The 20,038-nt window shown below is 46.8% G+C and overlaps 1 protein-coding gene across 1 annotated transcript in view; it reads right to left on the bottom strand.

The window, feature by feature from the left end:
• The window catches only part of RNPEPL1 (arginyl aminopeptidase like 1), a 29,230-nt gene extending 9,192 nt beyond the window's left edge, over positions 1-20,038 (bottom strand). Inside the window, exons 1-5 of the mRNA XM_065410296.1 lie at positions 19,259-20,038; positions 9,667-9,807; positions 8,216-8,367; positions 5,849-5,965; positions 2,828-3,063 (exon numbers count right to left, since the gene is read on the bottom strand). Coding sequence (XP_065266368.1) covers positions 2,828-3,063; positions 5,849-5,965; positions 8,216-8,367; positions 9,667-9,807; positions 19,259-20,038 — 1,426 coding nt within the window. The remainder of the gene's footprint in view (positions 1-2,827; positions 3,064-5,848; positions 5,966-8,215; positions 8,368-9,666; positions 9,808-19,258) is intronic.

Here is a 20,038-nt window from a genome sequence, read left to right as displayed (position 1 = left end):
ATAATTTAAACTGGAAGAGGGCTAAGATGAGAGGTACTGTCTGGAAAAGTAACAGGGTGTCAGACAAAGGAGTTTAATAAAGAGCTGTACAGCAATAAAATAAGATCTGTAAGAGTCTAGCAATGGGAGAAGCTAGAAGATCAAGTTAAGTGAACTAGAATGCCTGTGGTGGAAGAGATCTGGACAGGAGACCATGGTGAAATGACGAAGTCAGAGAATAATGTAACACCGGACTATAAATCATATAGAAAGGATGAAGAAGAGATCAGAAGTCAGGTGACATTGTACTATACCTAAAAGATTCCACATAATCTAATGAGGTTCAGTTTTTGAGTGAAGAGGACCATACACTAGAACAGTGGTTTTCAAACTGGGGGTCACAACCCAGTACCGGCACTGGGTCACGGCGGCTCTGGTCGGCACGGCCGACCGGGCCGTTAAAAGTCCCGTCGGCAGTGCTGCCCGGCTAAGGCAGGCTAGTTCCTACCTTTTCCGACACTGCACTGCGCCCCGGAAGCGGCCAGCAGCAGGTCCGGCTCCTGGAGGGCGGGGGGGGGACCACAGGGCTCCGTGCGCTGCCCCCGTCCCTAGCACCGGCTCCACGCTCCCATTGGGAGCTGGGGGTGGGGGGTACCTGTGGGCGACAGCCGCGCGGATCCACTTGTGCACCTCCACCTAGGAGCCAGACCTGCTACTGGCCGCTTCTGGGGTGCAGCGCGGTCCGCGGTGCCAGGACAGGCAGGAAGCCTGCCTTAGCACCCCCGCTGCGCTGCTGACCAGGAGCTGCTGGAGGTAAGCCTGTGCCCCAAACCCACGCCCCAATCCCCTGCCCCAGCCCTGAGCCCTCCCTCAAACCCGGACCCCCCTCCTGCACTCCAAACTCCTCATCCCCAGCCCCAGCCCAGAGCCTGCACCCCCAGCCCAGAGCCCTGACCCCCTCCCGCACCCCAACCCCTTGCCCCAGCCCTGAGCCCCCTCCCACGCCCTGAGCCCCTCATTCCCAGCCCCACCTCGCAGCCCTCACCCCTGCACCCCAACCCTCTGCGTCTCCCACACCCCAACCCTGAGCGTCTCCCACACCCCAAACCCCTCAACCCCAGCTCCATTGGGTCGTGGGCATCAACAATTTTCTTCAACTGGGTTGCCAGAAAAAAAGTTTGAAAACCACTGCACTAGAATATGGATACAAATACTAAATCACAAGACTACCAATAGGTTTATACTCCTGGCCTCCTGGTCAGGAAAAGGATATTAGGTAAACTGTGGAGGAGGGAGCTCAAAGAGGCAACTAAGTCTAATGAAACAGCATTAACAGGTGACTTTATATATGAATCACATATAAAATGATCAATTGTCACATCAGGACAACATATAGGGGAGCAGTTTTTCAACACCCTAAACAACTGCTTTTTGCAACAGCTAGTTCTAAAGGAAGGAGAGGAGAAGAGACTGAAACCAGCAAGGATCTTCCTCTACCCCCACAGAGATAGAGATGGGAAGAGTAACAGGTATTGGAAAAGAATAATTCGAACTAGTCATACATATGATCTTTCACCAATGGAACTGTGACCACTCAGGAAAGAGACCTGAGCACTAATGTGGGGTCTGTTCAATGCACAATGGCAGTCAAACAAGGGAACAAAAGGTTACAATGGAATCCAAAAGATACTGACAAATATTATAATGAATGCCTTTTTGTAAACTGATGGCATCCCTTCTCCTAGAGCTCTGTTCTGGTAGCCCTACCTCAAAAAATCAGGATACATGAATCCAGGAAGGGACAGCAAAAGTGATTAGAGGCATGGCAAGGCTGCTAGGAAAGACTGAATAGAAAGGGACTGTTTAGTTTAGAGAGGAAACATACGAGGGGACATGACACTGGTACACAGAATAATGAACGGAAGAGAGAAGGTAAATTGGGCACTGGGGCTGGTTGGCCCTGGGGTTAACAGTTAAGGCGGATTAACCGGTAAGACTAATGCTTACCGGTTAACCAGTTAACATTTTACATCCCTAATTGAAAGATGACAAATTAAGAAATGATCAAATGAAACACTATTTTTAAACCCACAACACATAATTGACCTGTGAAATTTACCATCACAAGGTAGCACTGAGGCCAAGGGCTTAGCAGGATTAAAAATATACATCGATATATATGGACAGTGAGACCAACCTGAGTTAGATTTGATAGGGTAACTTACGGGATATAAACTCTTACATTTCAAGGCATTAGCCAGCCACTGACTGAGGACAATTAGGAAGAAACTTCACATGAGCAGGTTATACCGTAAGTAACTACAAGTTTTCTCACACTTTTCTCTGAATCACCTGGCACTAGCCATGGTCAGGCACAGGTTACTGAACAGAGGGACCGCTGGCCTGATCCAATACAGCAATTCCTTCTACTGCATGTAAATCTCTTTGAGATCTTTGGCTGAAGCACAATGTAGGAACACCAGTCTTATGGTATCCAGTGTGACATCAGCCCAAAGCAAATCAATCCAAAGAGATTCAGTATTCACGGTGCTACGCTCATCAAATCCCCTGTGGGGTATGCTCACAAACAGTAAGAAAAAGAACCAGAAGCATTAATGGCAGGGTTCTAGTTGTTTTATGACACTATGGAGCTCCCAACACTAATATTTTATATTAGGACTTCGAAATCCCAACTCTCAGTGCGAAGTGGTTAAAAGTCAAATCTTTGCGTGCCTTCTTCCTCTTATTCTATTTAAAGCTCAAATATTCCTTAACCCTCTCCCCATGAGCTGGGAGAAGTACAGCGTCAGACACACATGTCAAACAAAAACAATCGCAACATCTATACCATAGGTCTCGGTGGTGATCCGGCGCTGTGCATATGTGGCCAGCCCCTCGCTCAGCCACATCTCCTCCCATGTGGCGTTGGTGACTGCATTGCCAAACCAGCTGTGGGCAATCTCATGAATGACGTCGATGATGAGGAAATCGTCACTCTCCAGAATGGAAGAGATTATGAAGGTCAGGCATGGGTTCTCCATAGCAACGATGGGGAAGGATGGAGGAAGAAAAACAATATCATACCTGGAACGGAGGGAGACAGAGAAAGAGAAGCTAGAGGAGCCAAATTACTTTAATTTATCCAAAATTACACAGAAGCTTTATTGACGGAAAGCTTACTTGAGGGTTAATGTGTTTTCCCCATTTCACCTCCTAACCCATTACTTGAGCCCTCTAGTCAATGCACTCCAGGTCAGACTGCAGCAACCCCCCGATCTCCCCCACCAGGTGATCAGCACTGGCCCATGATCAGAGAGCACTGCAATCAGCTTTGGTGGGTAGGAAAGCTTTCCTCCTGCCTATCCTTAACAAAGAAATGCAGAAGCCCTGTGTACGTAGCTTACCCTAAGAACAAAAGCAATTCCCTCAAAAACAACAGACTCATCTGATAGTACCAAGGCTTCGAGTCAAAGTCAGACTGAACTCCAACAATCAGTTATAGGGGGTGTAGGGCCCTGTAGTGAGGCGGTGTGGGTCCCCGCCACCCCAGAGAGAGACAAGCCCCTCCGGACACCAGAATGGGTGGAGCCAGGGAGCTCTGAGCCCACCCCCAAGAGGGTCAGGCGTGGCACAGGAAGTATAAAGGCCCAACCCCAGAGCTCACTGGGAGGGCAGCTGCCGGGGAGACCAGATGCCTCTGGCCTACCTCCCGGTTGGGAAGCCCCAGCAACCTGCAGCGGACCCAAGGGGTGGCCGGGCCTGCCCCAGGCCAGCTACCCGGAGGACTTGCCGAGCCTGCCCGAGGCCAGCTATCCCAAGGAACCCATGGTGTTGGACCCCCCTGAGGATACCGTCCTGACCCAGGTACCTGAAGAGAGGGAGTCTGGAAGTAGCCTGGGGGCAGCCGACCCTCGTCTGGCTGCAGCACTGCCAGAGCCCGGCCCCAGCACTGCCAGAGCCCGGCCCCACGTCAGTGTGTTGCGGCCAGGATCCCCACTGACACAGCAGCGGGTCTTCTGCTGCTGCTAGGGCCCTGGGCTGGGACGCAGTGGAGTGGGAGGGCCTGCGTCCCCCCTGCCACCCAACTCGCGGGTCGCTGTCTCCCCCTCTCTCAGGCCTTCGGACCCAGGGCCTGGGCTCACTGTTTATATACTGTTACTGCTCATCTCCTGCCTGAGGGCCTGAGCACCTGACTCACCATTGCCCCACCCTGACGGGCTGACGACTAACTGTGTTGTTTCTGCCCTCACAAAGGCCACATAGGTAGACTCCTGAGGCCAGACTAATTCCCTGCTAGACCTCTTCCCGAACTTAGTGAGGCAGTGTGGGTCCCCGCTGCCCCAGAGAGAGACAAGCCCCGGCTAACCTCTCTACAGACCCACCCCTGCAAAGTGCTAAGCGCCATCAACTCCCACTTCAATAGGAGATGAGCGCATTTAGCATCTCACAGAAGGCTCTCCACACCTTGCAAGGTTGGGCTCCAAGCGAAGTATTGACTCTTACACTTGGCTTGGTGAGGCTCAAGCCCACCTTGTCCCCAGGACGTAAAATAAAAGTAAAAGGAAAGGGTTGGAATGAAGGAAACGGGGAGAGAGTTTGGGCTTAGTCCCCAGAGGAAGGAAGGCTACATCACAAAGTGCTATGGCACGTCTGAAGGACTTCACCACTCCACAAGACCCAGTGTCCAGAAAGCTCCGGTCCTCAACACTGCCCACCCAGATGATCAGGAGTACAGATACCAAATGGTGAGAGACAAATGGATTCTCCAAAGCAAAAATAAGAGGGAGATTGCTGTTCTTGTTTTGAATAAATTATGCTTCCCCCATATTCTTCCTTTTTGCGACATGCTGAATTTCAGAGATTGATGATCTAACCATAACATGGACCATTCCCCCTCCCAAGCGGAATGCTGTGAAAGTTGAAGTAAAGACATTTTCCATTTTAACAAAAAAGAGTGTCGGCAAATCCAGAAGGAACTTTTATCATCTGCCTTCACATTATTACACAAGCTACACAAATCCAGAGGAAGATAATGTAGCAAAATACACAAACGGTTTAAATACTGCAGGATGACACATGAAGTCAAGTGGGAGTTAGCAAACATTAAATTTCTCAACTCAGCTGAAAATTCCAAAGTCTCCTGGGGAATATGGTGTAAAGAATAATATTGATTGCTTTCAGAGTAGCAGCCGTGTTAGTCTGTATCCGCAAAAATAACAGGAGTACTTGTGGCACCTTAGAGACTAACAAATTTATTAGAGCATAAGCTTTCGTGGGCTTATTGATTGCTACTCACAAAAGAAAAAAAAAACCACACTGAGAGATCAGCATATGATCTAGAACTGGTTAAGGCTACGCAGAGCCTAGTTAGCCCAGATTGTCTGCAGCTTCCTGGAAGGCACTGAACTTTCCCCTTGTGCCACATCCTTTAAGCTTTTGCTGAAGGTCAATTCTAGCTAGCTGAGCTTCACTTTTTATTTTAATGTTTTGTAGTATTTTATTGTGCAGAACTTATAGAGCACGTATTGAGCGGTATATAAGTGTGCTGACTAGATAACGTGTGTTATTAAATACTTTATTTTATATGTATGCTGTGTTTATAGCATAGATTTTCTTGTAATTTTCTTTTGGAAAATTAAACTGAAAAACAAGCTTGTGTGTTCGATCCTCCGCATTGACTTCCGTCAAAAGCAGGTCCACTGCTGAACCGAGACTCTGCAGTCAGTTATTAACTCCACGCCATACACTCCTGAGATGCTCATCAGGCCCGCCAGATACAGTGACCCTTATGATGGAGCTCTATGTCCATCTTCTACATTCCTTTATATATTCCTGTCATGAGTATCCAGAAGAATTCTATTGAACTCACCTTCCCCATATGTAAGGGCCATAGAGGCTCTCTGCAGCACTCAGCCAACGCTCCACCATGCCAGACAGCTTGCTGATGGCTGTTGGCAGCAGACAAGGTTCTGCCCACACCCTGCTCCTGTCACAAAGCAGAAAATTGGAGCCAATAATTCAAACAGAATTAATTCCCTCTCTGAAAGAATAAAACCTCATCTTTCCACCACACTTTTATTTTATATCTGTATTCCAGTAGTGAATAGAGAGGTCTCAGGTCAGGATCAGGGCCCTTCTGTGCCAAGCACTGCATGGACACACAGGGAAAGATGGTTGCTGCCCCAAAGATCTTACAATTTAAGACTCAAGTAGATGTGCCCATCGGAAGGAACACGGAAGCTTGGTTGAGGGCAAGTAATAAACACACATAAATTAGGGCTGTCAAGCAATTAAAAAAATTAATCGTGCTGTTAAACAATAATAGAATACCATTTATTTAAATATTTTTGGATGTTTTCTACATTTTCAAATATATTGATTTCAATTATAACACAAAATATGAAGTGTATAGTGCTCACTTTATATTTACTTTTGATTACAAATATTTGTACTGTAAAAAATAAAATAGTATTTTTCAATTCCCCCATTGCAAGTACTGTAGTGCAATCTCTTCATCATGAAAGTTGAATTTACAAATGTAGAATTATGTTAAAAAAAACCTGCATTCAAAAATAAAACAATGTAAAACTTTAGAGCTTACAAGTCCACTCAGTCCTACTTCTTGTTCAACCAATCGCAAAGACAAACATTTGCAGGAGATAATGCCCGCTTCTTGTTTACAATGTCACCTGAAAGTGACAACAGGCGTTCACATGGCATGTCACAAGATATTTACGTGCCAAATGCCCTAAAGATTCATATGTCCCTTTATGCATCAACCACCATTCCAGAGGACATTTGTCCACGCTGATGACGGGTTCTGCTCGATAACGATCCAAAGCATGTGGACCGATGCATGTTCATTTTCATCATTTGAGTCAGATGCCACCAGCAGAAGGCTGAGTTTCTTTTTTGGTGGTTCAGGATCTGTAGTTTCCACATCACAGTGTTGCTCTTTTAAGGCTTCTGAAAGCATGCTCCACACCTCATCCCTCTCAGATTTTGCAAGGCACTTCAGATTCTTAAACCGTGGGTCGTGTGCTGTAGCTATCTTTAGAAATCTCACATTGGTACCTTCTTTGCGTTTTGTCAAATCTGCAGTGAAAGTGTTCTTAAAACAGACAACATGTGCTGGGTCATCATCCGAGATTGCTATAACATGAAATATATGCAGAATGTGGGTAAAACAGAGCAGGAGACATACAATTCTCCCCCTCAAGGAGTTTAGTCACAAATTTAATTAACGCGTTGTTTTTTTAACAAGCATCATCAGCATGGAAACATGTGCTCTGGAATGGTGGCCAAAGCATGAAGGGGCATAAGAATGTTTAGCATATCTGGCACGTAAATACCTTGCAATGCCAGCTACAAAAGTTGCCATGCGAATGTCTGTTCTCACTTTCAGGTGACATTGTAAATAAGAAGTGGGTAGCATTATGTCCCGTAAATGTGAACAAACTTCTTTATCTTCGGGATTGGCTGAACAAGAAGTAGGACTGAGTGGACTTGTAGGCTCTAAAATGTTACATTGTTTTGTTTTTGAGTGCAGTTATGCAACAACAACAAAAAATCTACATTTGTAACTTGCACTTTCACGATAAAGAGATTGCACTACAGTACTTGTATGAGGTGAACTGAAAAATCCTATTTCTTTTATCATTTTTAGAGTGCAAATATTTGTAATCAAAAATAATATAAAGTGAGCACTGTACACTTTGTATTCTGTGTTGTAACTGAAATCAATACATTTGAAAATGTAGAAAAACATCCAAAATATTTAATACATTTCAATTGGTATTCTACCGCTTAACAGTGCGATTAAAACTGCAATTAATTTTTTTAATCAGGATTAATTTTTTTGAGTTAATCACGTGAGTTAACTGCGATTAATCGACAGCCCTAATACAAATAAATAACAACAATAATATGTTAATATAAGATCACAGTGCCTAGGCGCCCCAGTCTTGGACCGGGACCCCATTGTGTAGGCGCTGTATAAACCCAGGACAAAAAGACAGTCTGAAGAGCTCACACCAAGTACAGCTCCTGCAGTGCAATTCTGTGGAGTTTCTTATACCCAAGTAGACCTCCTGCTCTCTGAAGGGTCACAGCTCTCAATCCCAGATGGTAGCACAATATGCTGCATTAACCCTTACCCACACTACCGTCCAACCCCCCAGCACAGCTTTATATGGACACAAGGAATAAAGTAGAAGCAGCTGGCTGCCAATCTCACCTGGGGCCAATGTCTGCAGAGATAAGGTCCCCTGCCACCAGAGCCACGAGATAGGCAGGAACTGGATATTCCATATAAAACTGGTATACGTCCTCCTGCTCCAGGTAGGTACTTTGGGTGGCACTCATCAACACTTGGATACCCGCGGGGGCCTGAAACACCAACACACATCTACTTAAGCTGGTTCAACAGGCTCAAGGGGCCAGACTCGCAGATCTTACTTTTCCTGGAAGGATGTAATTTAATGGATGGGAAAACATTTTATAGAGAGAGAAAGAGGCAGAGTAAGGTCAGATTTTTTTTTTTTTTTTAAATCTGGATAAGCGGTCTGTGAAGTGACCATGACTAACCCCATTACAGAATGTACATGTGACTATTGGTGTTCCAGGATGTAAGAGGGTCCAGACTCACCCCTGCGGCGCCTCCTGCTGGTCATCCAGGGAATTAGCTCACCAGCCTCTGGAGCGCCCTCTGCAGGCCGGTGATCCAACTCGTTCTCTCCTTCTCAGCCCCCGTGTCCCTCCCAGGACCCCGGTGCCCCTTGCTCTGGGTGCTGCCCCCTGGCAATACCCACACACACGCTAGGTCTCCCCTCCCAGGGGAACCCCCACCCACTGTCCCCACCTTGCCTCAGCACTAGGCCACTGCCAGTCACCAACTAGCCCCCACTCCCTGGGGCAGACTGCAGTATAGGCCACTCATCACTGGCAAGGAAGGTTTGGACCTGCTGCCTTAGCCTAGCCCTAGGCTGCCCTCTGCAACCCCTAGTACCTCCTGGCCTAACACTAGGCCGCAGCCTGGGGCTTTCCAGGCTGAAGCTCCCCAGCTCCTCAGCCTTTCCCCAGCCCTGCTCCACCCAGGTACTCTGCTCTAGTTCCCTGCAGCCAGGCCCTTCTCTCTCTGCACTCAGAGAGAGACTCTTTGGCCTCTGGCTCCCAGCCTTTTTATACAGGCCAGCTGTGGCCTGATTGGGGCGTGGCCCAGCTGTGGCTACTTCCCCAATCAGCCCAGTTTTTAGAGTTGCAGCCCTCCTCCAGGGCTATTTTAAACCCCTCAGGGCAGGAGTGGGGTAGCCACCCCGCTACACAGGAGCGCTCACATACCAAGTGGCTCCATCCACCCAAGAGATCACATTACCTGGTACTGCTTTTTCAGAACTGTGCACTGCCTAGTCATCAATGGGGAGGGTTACCCCCCAATAACCACTGCTGGAAGCTACCACCTAATCTAATTCTCTCTTTCATAATATGCGCTGCAGAACGAATGGTCCCAGAGGACCTTGGCTATTGGAATGCAAGGCCTGGGAGTTGCTTCAAAGTGGCTATGCTGCTTTTGTTCAGGGAGGACCTAAAGTCTCATGTTTGCTACTAGATCACCATTTCTTCTCTCTCATTAGCTGTCACTGGAGCACTGGGTTGTTCCTACCCAAGATTTCCACTGCAGTTACCTACCTTGACTGTAGCTGAATAGGTGCATTTCACTGCTGGTGTGTCAAAGCAGGGAAAGAAGGACCGATTACACACTGAATGGCCCTGGGTGAAGACAAACGGCTTGGCTTTGCCACAAGTTAGCTCTGGGTCCAGCCACCAGATCTGTTGGAATGTCAGATGGAGCAGAGGTGAGCAAAAGGAACAAAATTGATCCAAAGGGCAGAGGAGCTGAAATTAAGAGGTATGCTGAAAGAATCAGAGGGAGTTAGTGATTCTTCATTCATACGCCTGGGGTAATGCATATTTCCACTTCCAACAATTTCAGCCGCCATACATTTGCCATGGCCATCCAAACAGAGTAATTTTCTTTCACTATCTGGCTACATAATGCAGTGCACAGCAAACCATAAACCCGCTCAGCTCAGGCCCTGCAATAACTGGAAATACGGATTTTCTTGGGGAGTAATCACCTGCCAAACCTGCAAAAAAACATCTCCTTGAGTAAAATGTAGTGCAGATGTTACAAAAGTAAGAACATATGGGGTCAGTAGTGCAAGCTTCCAAAAGCAGGTTCAAACAGTGTAAATATCATTATAGGGTGATAATAGCCAATATGGATGTGTCAAGAACCAACCAACCAACCTAGTATTAATATAAAGTGGGTGCATAACTGGTTGAAAAACCATACTCAAAGACTAGTTATCAATGGCTTGCTGTCAAACTGGGGGACATATCTAGTGTGGGGTCTGTCCTAAGTCTGGTACTATTCAATATTTTCATCAATGATTAGGATAATGGTGTGGAGGGTATGCTTATAAAATTTGTGGATGACACCAAGTTGGGAAGGATCGCAAGTGCTTTGGAGGACAGGATTAGAATTCAAAATGACCTTGATAAATTGGAGAATTGAAAATCTGAAATCAACATGATGAAATTCAACAAATACAAGTGCAGTACTACATTTAGGTAGGAAAAAATCAAATGCACAACTACAAACAGAGAATAACTGGCTAGGCAGTAGTACTGCAGAAAAGGATCTGAGGGTTAGGGCTTGTCTACACTTGCTGCAGGATCGACACTGCAGTGATTAATGCATCAGCGGACGATTTAGCAGGTCTAGTGAAGACCCGCTAAATCGACCGCCGGTCACTCTCCTGTCGACTCCTGTACTCCACCTGATCGAGAAGAGTAAGGAGAGTCGACGGGAGAGCATCTCCCGGCGATGTCACATAGTGTGGACCCCACAGCAAGTAGATCTAAGCTACGTCGATTTGAGTTACACTATTCATTTAACTCAAATTGCATAGCTTAGATCGACTTTTCCCTTTAGTGTAGACAAAACTTCACAGGGGATCACAAATTGAATACAAGTCAACAATGTGATGCAGTTGCAAAGAAACCTAATATTCTGGGGTGTATTAACAGGAATATCACATGTATGACATGGGAAGCAACTGTTCCACTCTACCTGGCACTGGTGAGGCCTCAGTTGGAATGCTGTGTCCAGTTTTGGGCACCGCACTTAAAGAAAAATGTGGACAAATGGGAGAGAGACCAGAGGAGAGCAACCAAAATTGTAAAAGATTTAGAAAACCTAAGAGGAAAGGTTAAAAAATCTGGGCATCTTTAGTCTTGAGAAAAGACAACAGAGAGGGACCGGTTAATAGTTTTCAAATCTGTTACGGGCTGTCACAAAGAGAAAGGTGGTCAATTCTTCTTCACATCCACTGTATATAGGACAAGTAGTAATGGGCTTAATTTGCAGCAAGAGAAATTTAGGCTAGATATTAGAAAAAGCTTTCTAACTATAAGGATAGCACTGGAATAGGTTACCAAGGGAGGTTGTGGAATCCCTGTTCATACAGGTTTTTAAGAGCAGCTTAAACAAACACTTGTCAGTGATGGTCTAGGTATACTTGGTCCTGCACAGGGGGATGGACTAGACGTCCTTTCAAGGTCCCTTCCAACCCTACATTTGTATGATTCTATGATCACTGGTCCCCAAAACAGCCCTGCTAACTGCACCACCATTGAAATGCAGCCATCTCTGGGGGGAAATGGCAGCAGCCAAACAGAGGGGTACACAGCATACACACCATATTCAGAGAGTAGAAAATTTTGGCCAATGACACCAAAGCAATGCTTTAAAAAAAAAAAAAAAAAAAAAAAAAAAAAAGGGCAATGGGATCTTTAGTATCCAGCAAAGCAATCAGCACCTGTTTCTTCTGTCTCACGCATGCAGGCAGGCTAAGAACTGTATGGAAAAAGAGAGCTCTTCTGTTGCCTCACATTAGCCTCAGAATTATTACTACTGAGTCACATGGGCGAACTCAATTAGTTCCAACCAGAATATAAAGGGAGAGTAGCGTCTCTTTGGGCCACTTATACTGTAAACCAGTGTTTCCCAAACTTGGGACGTCGCTTGTTTAGGAAAAGCCCCTGACGGGACGGGCCAGTTTGTTTACCTGCCGCGTCTGCTGGTTCGGACGATCGCAGATCCCACTGGCCGCGGTTCGCTGCTCCAGGCCAACGGGGGCTGCGGGAAGCGGCGCAGGCTGAGGGATGTGCTGGCCACCGCTTCCAGCAGCCCCCGTTGGCCTAGAGCAGCGAACCGCGGCCACTGGGAGCCGCGATCGGCCGAACCTACGGACGCGGCAGGTAAACAAACCGGCCCGGCCCACCAGGGGCTTTCCCTAAACAAGCGGCGTCCCAAGTTTGGGAAACACTGGTGTAAACAGACCGGTTACTGAGTCCAGGCAGTGCTGCTACAGGTGCTGGATAGAACCGGACGTAGGGACATAGCCTGGGAGGCACTGATTGGGGAAGGTACAGAGGGGAGTACAGGGAATTAGGGTGAGCAAGCAGGACCTTTTAAATATATATTTTTAATTTGTTTAAATTCTTAGTGTTTTCTAAATGTTCTAAAAGAAAGAACTTACAACACAGATGAAATCCTCCCCTTCTCCATTATCCATATCCCTGAACCAGGGGAAACACACATGCCTCTGATGGACTTCTAAGGTCTGCAAGAAAGATGCCCCACTTTGGTGCACCTCATAAGCTCTGTTGAAGCAGAGCTCCCCTCCTATAGGCCTTACGCACCAACATGATTTATACTAACAGCGAGGTTAAAAAACAAAAAAACAACCACCACCAAGGAAAGTCCCAAATAAAATAAAATAAAAAAAAACTTAAAAGAAGAACTACAGCTGGATGCGTGTTTCAATTGAGTCCACTTAAAGCCCAAAAATTCATATTGCATTTTCTTTAAAAAATAAAAGAATGGTGAAAGGATCTAGTCCATTCTTCACTGCCACATAACCCTTCAGCATTCATTAAATACTCCAAACCAACTTCTAGCACACTCTCAACTTTAGATTTGCCAACAAATTAAGTAAAGCCAACAAATTAATACATTATAAAATCCTATTTCCTTTTCAAGGATCCATCTCCAACATTCTGTAACATGAACACACTACAACATTACTCAGTACGACATATATATTAGCTGCAACACAGTTAACAATAAAAGGTATAAACTTGCAACATCTCATGCGGTTACATAAACCAATTATCATCTTACAATCAACACATATCCTACTGCAACAGATCGCTCCAATCCTGTTCAGAAAAATATCCCGTCTACCCCACCATCACATCCCCCTGTGCTGCGTGGTGCTACTGAGGGGTGGCTCAAATGACCCCACAAAGAGCCATGCCCCTGCTTGTGTTGCTGCCTGCCCCTGAGATTGGAAAAAACCTCACTCTTCCCCATAGCCACATCACACATGCTGCTTTCCTTACCATCCAGTCGTGGCTTTCCCTGTCAGACATTTCCAGGTGTGTGAAATACCCAGCGTCCCCTACCTTAGAGAAACAGGGGGATGGCTGCTTTGCCCAATTCCCTCCACTGAAAGAAAGGTGGTTTCCCACAGTCTGACTCTCCCTCTCCCACATGAGAAGTGGGGCACTGACAATGCATCTCAAGCCACCAGCGCAAAACTTCATATTTTACTGAACCAGATAAGCATTTGTATGTATTCGCTGTGTGCCCACAAGGCAGATAGCTGTGCTTCCTGCAGTTCTGAAACCAACAGCTGATACGGTGTTTATTATTGGTCAAGCCATTGGAAACACCACCAGTGCCCCAGTTTCTCTGCAGGGTTGGCATTCACACCCGTGGTGAGGAATGGGCTGCTCCATCTGAAACAAGAATCTCAGTTCTATAGGAAGCAATTAAACTGCCCATCTGAAATACAGAGGACTTGGGTAAAAGAGAGACACACTTGGGGAGCAGGGAGTGAAGTGTCACTCAGTGATGTAGGAAGAACTATGACATCTCCAACTGAAATGGTACAGAGGTCAGCTGCTGTCTGAACACAGGTTGACTTTTGTGCTGTATCACAGGGAGGAGGAAATACTAACCATTTTTATAACCTGAAATGCAAACCCTGGCTTGTCTCATTGTTATGGAAAGAAAACAATAGTGGATGACAACATATTAAATGCCAAGTCAGGGACATGTCACATCTGGAGATTTGAAGTGCATGTAGAATTTACTTTCCCTGGAACGGCAAAAATATTTTTTTTTTTTTGCAGAACATCTCTAGTCCTGAAAGGTTGGGGCTGAATTACCCTCACTTCAACATATTTCACTACTGTATGAAGTCCACACGCCACTAGGGTAGTGCTGTGCTTAACACACGCTTGCTCCTGGAGTGTGAAGGTGGTATACAGATCGTAGTTCCCTAACAGAACACAGCCCCAGAAAGGAACTGGAATACTCTGTGAAAGACAGATTTAATCTCCCAGCTGTCCCTTAAGAGCCATCCACCATAAAAAGATATTGGCTCCTGCCAGATCTGCATGAGGAATAATGGACAGCTGAACAACATACACGGATAGCTAAAGCCAAATAAATAAATGCAACACAATTCCATGTTTCAATCAGATATTTCTAGCCTCTCATGCTACCTTACTGCTGATACCTCTATGCTGGATTGAAACATTAATTTATTATTTAATAACACCACCCACAAATGTACTAGGGGCCTCACAGGAAACAGTCCCTGCCCCCAAAAAACTCATCTTAAAAAAGATCTCGCAAAGACTGAAAAGATCCAGGGAAGGGCAATGAAGATGGTTCTAAGTCTAGGTAGGACTTCTATGAGAGAAAAGTCTCAAAATCTAAAGTTATTTAGCCCGCAAAGAGAAGAGAGTTTGTGAGGAATTTACTAATGTATTGACAATTATAAAGAATGAAAACAAATCACTCTGAACACCGCGTCACCTGTACTTACAGTGTAGTGCTACACTAAAAACAATCATAAACAATGGCACCACATTCTCACCACTCAATTGCCCTAGAGCCAATAAGACCGAAAAAGTGTAAGTGACAGCATAGGCTCAGACATGATGGGGCTGAGGAGCAGATGTTCACTGAAGGCATAATTTGGCTTGCAGAGTATTTATGCCAATGTGCAGGTCAGAAAACACAATGGGGCTTTGAGATTGTGAAGCAAAGGTGACACCACTCTCTGCTGCCAACAATATCCTTAGGACACCAGGCTTTGTAACTGTATTTCAACAGAATCAGTCAATGCAATCAGAAAGATAGCAAAAAGGCCGCAAGAGAAAAGCCCCAGGAGAAAGAACATCTGCCTCACACTCAATCCCGGAAAGACCAAACCAATGATGATGGGACTGGAGAATCCGGATGAGGGTCTGGACACAGCATCCATGCATTTGTCATCTCCAGACTAGATTACTGCAATACATTGTATCCAAGGGTAAAAGCAGAGGCTCCTGCAGAACAAGGCAGATCACATAAGCAGGATGAGACAATAAGAAAACATCACCCAAGTGCTCTGCATTCTCCACTGATTCTCAGTGCACTTCTAATGCCAACAGTCTTGGCTCAGGACGTAGCTATGTCTGAGACCACTTCTCCATCCATGACCCAAGACAATTCTGCCTGTGGCATAATGCAGCTGGCAAAAGCCAGCACAAAGATAAAACATTCTGTCAAGATGACTAGACTGTGGAATCAGCTTCCAGAACAAGCATGTACACCTCTACCTCGATACAACGCTGTCCTCAGGAGCCAAAAAATCTTACCGCGTTATAGGTGAAACCGCGTTATACCGAACTTGCTTTGATCCGCCGGAGTGCGCAGCCCTGCCCCCCCCCGGAGCGCTGCTTTACCACGTTATATCTGAATTTGTGTTATATCGGGTCGCATTACATTGAGGTAGAGGTGTAGATCTAATTTACCGTTTCAGTTCTTAGAAGCTACAGTGAGGAGCTCTATAAGAACAACCAAGACAGAATATATATTGTTATATAGTTCATGAGGTGACAGCCAGAGATACTCTTTTCTTACTTCTAAGATGAGCAAATTTGATATGGAGTTGTGGGGCCAATTTTTACTGTCACTTCTCAGGACAGAACTACACTTGAAATATCAGCACATTTAGACCAAAAGGAATCATCACTTTAAGTAGCAAATAGCATATGCAAATCACTGCCACGGTTGAGTCAAATTTTTAAGTGGCGGGATAATTTTAGATCACTGAGGGTTTTTGCAGAGTTATAAACTATGATAAGACCTAGATACCAGTGTTCACAGTGCTTTAGAAATGCTGTGTGATTAGGTAATTTTATGCCCTATTGCCGGCCATTCTCATGAGAGAATCCCCATTTCCACCCCTTGGTACTACATGCAGCAAATGCGCAATTGGCCAAGTGCATTCTGGAGGTTTTTCTTCCATACCATCAGGCATCAAGCAACATCAGAGGCAGGATGATGAAACTGATCTGATCATATCAACATGGCAAATCTAATAGGGCCCACCAGTTTCATGACATGGTGGTCACGCCTACCAGACAGTCTGGGCTTGACGGAGACAGAGATCACAGCAACTAGAAAAAAAATTCTGCATATTCTGAATTTTAACCACTTTCTCAAGTGGCAACATTGCTGTTTATTTTCTGGAATGCTCTAAATCAGGCAGAGAGATGGCTCTTCATGGGACATTTCCAGGATGATCATCGTTCCTGACCCGGCAGCTGGGGACTTAATGAGAAAAGTTCTATAGCACCCCAGCTAAAGGTTCTAAAGTCAAGATTATAGAGACTTCGTGTGAAGCACTATAGAAAGAGGAATACAGAAAGGAAGGTCCAGTGGTCAGGGTGCTAATCTGAGACCCAGGTTCAATACCCAGCTCTGACATAGGCTTCCTGCGTGAATTTGAGCAAGTCACTTAGTCTCTCTGTCCAATGGGGATAACAGCCCTGCTCTACCTCAGTGCAGGTTGTGAGGTGCTCAAGTACTATAGTAATGAATCGGGACCCGATAAATACCTGAGAGAGAGAGAGAGAGAGAGAAATCTGGTAAATCACTTCTACCTGGAAATCTGTTCTTTTCACAAGGATGTGTGACCTACTACTTGTTGTCTACTAGATTATTTTGCCATAAACTGATTTTTTCAGTTTTTTTCCCCCTTAGATTTTCTGTCTGAATAATTTTCAGCAATTAAAACAATTACATGTGCTAGTCCCATTACTTTTGTGACCCTAAAGCTAGATGCAGCGCATTATACTAAACAAACAAGCTGCAATAAGTAAGGGTAAATCACATCAGATAAAAAGAGCATGTCCATCACATTAGAGTATCAAAGTTTTGCGAGTCTCACAAAACCCTCATGAGACCTTATTACATTTTGCAAAGGGACGTATGCAGCCCAAGTGAGCAAAGCACCTTCGTATTACAGCCAAATACAAAGAGAACGGATATTGTACTGTTCAGTTACAGAGAGCTGAATTTAACTTAATTTAATAAAGTCCAGTGATTGCTTAGATATGTTTATTTCCATAATCCCTTGGAATTTCAAGATCAGCTGGGTAGCGACTGAAAGTTCAGGGTCCAAGTGGTTACAGAGAATTATAGGAATCCAAATGAGCAGCAAGCTTTGTAAAGATCTCTCTTTACTGCAGAAAAAAGTTGCTTGTCCCATGCAGATTAGCCAGTCAGGGGCCACCACTAGGTGGGCCTGTTGAGCATACTGTGTTATAATCCAATTAAACACTGCCAAAGCCAGACACATCCAATAGAATGTCTTCCCAAAATACTGGTACATGGCTATTCATGCCTGAATTGTGTATTAAATGCAAGCATCACAATTCCAGCTCCCTGCTGTTGTTACCAAAATGTAACTGGCTATCTAAAGCCTAATTTTTGCAAACATTTGGCAAAAGTCCACTGTATTCTGGCTTACTTGCAGATACCCGACCTGCTCAGAAGCATTCTGAATGAGGCAGAAAAGGAAAGGAACCAAGGCCAGGTACACATTACAAACTTTTGCTGGCATAGACAGGGGTACTATGAGGTGTGCTTTATGACCAAATACATGTGCCAGCAAAAGCCCTTAGTGTAGATGCAGTTATACTGGCAAAACTGCAGCTGGAGCTTAAAATAATGCATACCCACAACATGCAAGGAGTGCTTTGGCAGTATAGATACCAATATGGCTATACTGGCAAAGCACTTCTAGTGTAGACCTGTCTGAGTGTACACCGCTTGCCAACAACTATGTTAATTTTAAGGGCGTAACTCTGAGCTGCTTATGCCCATAGTGGCAATGAACAGAGGCATCAACTTTTGAGAGCCATAGAAAGAGCAAGTGGCTCAGTCAGCGCATGTCTTGTAAAAAGCCTTTGTTGCACCCATCACAGGTTGGTGCTTCAGAAGAGGGCTCGTGTTTATTCAGTGTCACATCCTGAGGTACGCCCTTGTTGAGTGAAGAGAGATGTCACACACACTGACTCAGAAGGAGCACGCTGAGTAGGAAGGGGAAAGCTGCTGTTTACACACAGACCATCTGGTAATCAGAAAAATGGCAGGATAACGTAGCAGTAAAATTCTGATTTTCCTCTAACGCCAGCCCACACGCACGCACCAACTTCAAAGACAGGGAATTATAGGTCAAAAATGAAAAAACAATAATATGAAAATAATTAACCTCATGATATTACATAGGGTAGACGCCCCCTCATTCCTACACCTCCACTTGTCTGCTGTCATCTCCCCCTGGGTCAAGCTGTGGCTAATCTAACCTAGACTGCAAGTGCCTCAGATGGGCACTGTGTCTTCATAGGTGTCTGAAGAGCTACCCACGCTTACGATACATGGATAACAAGACAGTGAATTGCCCAAGATAGTGAATTGCCAATATGGGAAACCAGCTCCACTGTCACTCCCATGTAATCAAACCACCTACCGCTACCATCCACAGAAGCAAATGCTTCAAAATGACAGGCAAGGTCATTTAGGCTGGGCCCAGACAAAACCCCAGGAGAAAGCCCACGAAACCCCAAAGCACAACCTGCCAGTGAAGACTGTATTTCAACCCACACCTTCTGCTGTACCCTGGCAAAAGGAGAGAGAAATCCAGGCCTAGGTCTGGGAAGATAGCCGAGGGCACAGACTATACCTCCTGCCAGACTCCCACCTGGCCGCTGGTATTTTTGCTGCCCGTCAGGGTACCCAGACACCCCCTCCAAGAAGGAACAAACATTCGAGCAAAGGAGACAGGGGCTCTGAAAGGCTACTTACGGCCGGGCCGTCGGTGGTGGTGTAGCGGACGATGATCTGGAAGGGCTGGTGAGGCTGCAGGGCAGCGGGCAGGGAGATGGTGAGGGAGGAGCCATAGTCAGTGAAGGGGTCTACCCTGAAGACGAGAGGGCAGGAGGCTGCGGAAGGGTCGGGGAAGGTGGGGAAGGGAGGGGGCGGCAGGTCGGGCGCAGGGGGGAAGTCAGGGGAGGGACACGCCAGGGGGCTGGAAGGGAGGGCAGCGAGCTGGGCCTGGGCCCCGGGGTCAGGGGTCAGCACCGGGCTGGCAGGCGCTGAGAGCGGGGTGGAGGCGGTGGAAGGGGCGGACAGGGGGGACGAGGAGACGGTGGAGGGGTCGGGCAGGAGGGGGGTGAGGGCACAGGCGGAGCCGCAGGGCAGGAGCGGCTCGGCCGGCAGGGGGCCGGGGGGCCCGGGGCCCGCGGGGAAGGCGAAGGCGCAGGGCCCCTCCCCGGCCGGGGCGCGGCGGTAGCCGGCCGAGAGGACGCGCAGGGCCGGGTGCGTGTCCAGCACCAGGGCGCGGGGCCGGGCCCGCAGGGCGCAGAGCTCCAGCACCAGGCAGCCGGCCAGCGCGCGGGCCGCGGGCCGCAGCTCCAGCCCCAGGTGCAGGTGGCGGAGGCGGAAGAGCTGCGAGCTCGAGGCCGAGGCCACGTCCGGCGGGGGCTCGGGCGGGGGCGGCGGCGGGGCCGGCGGCGCCTCGGGCCCGGGCGGGGGCCCCTTGCGGCAGCAGCACAGGCCGGGCGGCCGCGGAGCCGGAGCCGCCAT

This window comes from Emys orbicularis, chromosome 9 (assembly GCF_028017835.1).
Source record: "Emys orbicularis isolate rEmyOrb1 chromosome 9, rEmyOrb1.hap1, whole genome shotgun sequence".
Lineage (NCBI taxonomy): Eukaryota > Metazoa > Chordata > Testudines > Emydidae > Emys > Emys orbicularis.
Note: the sequence above shows the minus strand (reverse complement) of the source record. Positions and strands in the feature narration are given on the sequence as shown.